The sequence below is a fragment of the Austrofundulus limnaeus genome, unplaced genomic scaffold (genome assembly GCF_001266775.1).
Source record: "Austrofundulus limnaeus strain Quisiro unplaced genomic scaffold, Austrofundulus_limnaeus-1.0 Scaffold109, whole genome shotgun sequence".
Classification (NCBI taxonomy): Eukaryota; Metazoa; Chordata; class Actinopteri; order Cyprinodontiformes; family Rivulidae; genus Austrofundulus; species Austrofundulus limnaeus.
In genome coordinates, this window is record NW_013952511.1 from 251,859 (window position 1) to 255,420 (window position 3,562).

At 41.2% G+C, this 3,562-nt stretch overlaps 1 protein-coding gene across 1 annotated transcript in view; it reads left to right on the plus strand.

Annotated features, from left to right (window-relative positions):
- Nucleotides 1-3,562, plus strand: part of aspscr1 (ASPSCR1 tether for SLC2A4, UBX domain containing) — a 32,438-nt gene that overhangs the window by 16,637 nt on the left and 12,239 nt on the right. The window contains exons 9-12 of the mRNA XM_014014011.1: nucleotides 884-1,023; nucleotides 1,802-1,883; nucleotides 1,967-2,033; nucleotides 2,306-2,368. Of these exons, the coding sequence (XP_013869465.1) occupies nucleotides 884-1,023; nucleotides 1,802-1,883; nucleotides 1,967-2,033; nucleotides 2,306-2,368 (352 nt within the window). The remainder of the gene's footprint in view (nucleotides 1-883; nucleotides 1,024-1,801; nucleotides 1,884-1,966; nucleotides 2,034-2,305; nucleotides 2,369-3,562) is intronic.

Sequence of the window (3,562 nt, forward strand, 5' to 3'; positions counted from 1 at the left end):
TTGATCAGATGCTGCTGCTGACTGATCCATGATGTGATGTAAATGTAACATTTTCTACATACAGGTCAAATTAATCTCTGCAATAAAATAACTTTGTCTGTTTTTGTCACTTTTACAGTGGATTGCATCAARTCTGTTACATTACAGAAGGGAAACTTCACCAAAGTGAAACATAAATCTGTGGATCTGTGTTTGATTACTCTGCCTGGCTTTCTCAAGGACCAGGATGTGACACAAAAATCTGAATTATGGAATTGAAAGTGAAATTAGTCAAACTGAATTTTTAATAAACCAAAATACAGTTTCAAAGCAAATTAATTCAAATTCAAAACTTTAAATTCAGTTTCAATTTAGTAAAATTCATTTTCAAACCAATGCATTCAATTTCAAATTCTGCACATTCAGATTCAATCTGAGCAATTCAAATTCAATTCCTGCTGACACAAGCTTGATCCCATAGCACAGCCAGGTGACCTTTGAAAACAAAAAACATTTCTTTAACTCGGTCAGGTTTACAGGTATTGTAGTAAAACTTGGTGTGATATTAGCTGAGTTATTCACAAAATGTAGACCCAAGTGCTGCTCGCCACACATTAAATGTTGGAATCAACGCTGTTTGTTAGCAAATGGCTGCTACAGCTTCCACTAAAATGGCTTTAACTTTGTCATTTTTACAGAAGTGATGACAAAGTTAAATGTGGTAGTAGTTGAGAGTCAAGTTTGGCTAAAAGGCTCTAACTTTGACATTTTTCAAGCTCTGTGTCATTAAAGCTGGGAGGTTACATGCATTCTTTTCCCTCACTTGTCCCAGTTGTAACCCTGATGTTAGAGACGAGAACATTAGTGTGCACGCCTTATTAACGGACTGTTTTTCTGTCTGCAGCCGATGGAGAGGGAGCCTCTGATCTATCACCTGGACTCGACGTCCCGTCGCACTGAGAGCGACGAGGATCTGCCCGACGAGTTCTTTGAAGTGACAATGGATGACGTACGGAAGCGCTTCGCCCAGCTGAAAAGCGAGAGGTTTGTTGGAGGACATGGCTTTGAATCAGACGACTGTTTAGGTTGAAATGTCTCTTTGCAACAGAAGCCCGTCTGAATCAGACCTGTGGTCCTGCTGTGTTCTGTCTGTACATACATACTAGCCTGGCCCTTGCCTTCCTACGCAGCTCCGCTCAATTCTAGTTTCCCTTCACTGCTCCGTCTGGGACTTCTCCCGTTGACAAGGATTTCGCTGAGAAGGTTGCGCATCACTGCCTGTATTTTTTACGTTTTTTTTTTTCCCCAGTTTATTATGAGTTTGAAGTTATTTATTTATGAGCGCTTCTTCAAAACAGATGTATCTAAGTTTACTTTGTGCTCTCTGGACATGGCCTCAGCTGCGGAGACATTGTGTGTTTGCGTTCATGTTCCCTTTCACAAAACACCACACACACTACAAAGGCTTCCAAATGCAGCACACTGGGAGCAATTAGTGAGTCTGTTTTGTGTAGATCTTCCAGTCTTCAAGAGAACGGCATCAGTTTAAGACTTTGCTGTGCCCAAAATTTAATCTGTCAACATTAAGCTAATAGGCTGCCTCATTGCGACGCTGCCACCATGTCAATGACTGCAATTACCAAGGGTGGAATTAAGCCGACCACAGCAATTTGTCTCTGCCTCTGACATGCACGCCACACAAACACGGCCACACACGAGCGAGGGCAGGAGATTTGACGCTGCTCATCTTTTTCATGAACAACTTAATGGGTCAGATTTTATTTCATACTCTGGTCTGTATTTCTGGTTTTTTTTTCTTTAGGAAGTTATTAGAGGAGGCTCCACTTATGACTAAATCTATGAGAGAATCACAGATGAAGGAGAAGCTGGCGAAATATCCCAAAGTGAGTTCCAAATATGTTCCCGCTGTTTTTTTGTCGTTTCTCCAAAACAAAAAACTGATTACAAATAACCTCTGTGTCTCCAGGCGGTCCTGAGGGTCCAGTTTCCAGACAGATATGCTCTCCAGGGCTTTTTCAGGCCACTCGAGACAGGTTTGTGTTGGTTGATGACATGGAGAGTGTTCATTTCACCTGCCACAGGTATGGCTGCAATGTTAAATCCGCTTGTGGCTTCCTCACCACATTTACAACTGCAGCCACAGCAGAGTGACAGAGACAGAAAGAATGAGACCAGTCTGTAATTCCACAGCAACTAATTAGAGGGAAATTCCTTCTGAAACATGAGTTACAGTCCACACAGTGAGCAGCAGAGGTTTGACGTAGTTTGTTACCACTCCAGCTGATTCTCTCTGTCTTCTGTCCAGTTGGTGCTGTGAGACATTTTGTGAGAAGTCACCTGGAGGATCCTCAGCTCAGTTTCTACCTGTGTAAGTGACATCTCATCGCTCATTAATTAACCACACCATCTTCATCCTAACTAAAGTGTAAAGATACATTATCTTTACATATCTGCTGCTGATTCATTTGACACTCAGCCCTTAGAAATCCAAGTTCTGCTCATCATTTTTGTGAGTTTTCATCACACTGAACTCTAATACTGTTGAGTGCTTAAATCTGGAATCTGACATTGAAATAAACATCTAAACAATCCAATCAATCAATAGAAGTATTTTTGCATATGTGAGGTTAAACTCCCAGAGTTACAGTGCCAGTGCTTGCTGTTAGATTCTTTTTTATTTTAGTCTTAACTAGTGGTGATTAAACCTGGCCATCATGAAGCACTGTCCTGCATGTTTTAGATCAGGGGTGGGCAGTCCTGGTCCTCGAGGGCCACAGCCCTTCATGTTTTACTTGTTTCTCTGCTCCAACACACCTGGTTTAAATAAATGTGATTACAGTGTGACCTCACTGTGTGACCTCACTGTGTCATCTGACAGTGTGACCTCATTGTGTGACCTCACAGTGTGACCTCATTGTGTGACCTCACAGTGTGACCCCACTGTGTGACCCTACTGTGTGACCCCACTGTGTGACCCTACTGTGTGACCTCACTGTGTGACCTCACAGTGTGACCTCACAGTGTAACCTCACAGTGTAACCTCACTGCGTGACCCCACTGTTTGTTCCTTTGCTGGGCAAATCTTTGGGCCCAGAATTTTTCTGAGAGATTGTACAAATTCACCCAAGTTTCAAACATTAAAGAGCCATTTAAAAAGGTTTGACAAACAAAGCAACTGGACTTCATTTATTTCTGTAGTTGAAGATGTCTGTAGAAGACTGCAGAGTAGAAGTCCAGTTTTTGGGCTGAGTTCAGCTCTACACCATCCCAACAGCACTGACAGGGAATGAAGGGATGGTATTCACTCTGTCACAAATCTGTGTATCAGCCAAATGTTTTGAAGATGATTTTTTTAAAACAAAATTGCACATTTTATTTCTTTAATTTTTCATCATTCTTGAAAATAAGTGTTTATCACTATTTTTTAATTATCTCAAAAAAAGATGTCCAGACCAGGGGTCAGATTTATAAAAGATTGTGTGGAAACCATACTAAAAATGAACTTACGGCCAAAAGGTGAAAATGGCGTACGCCAAAAAATATTCAGATTTATAAAACCGTG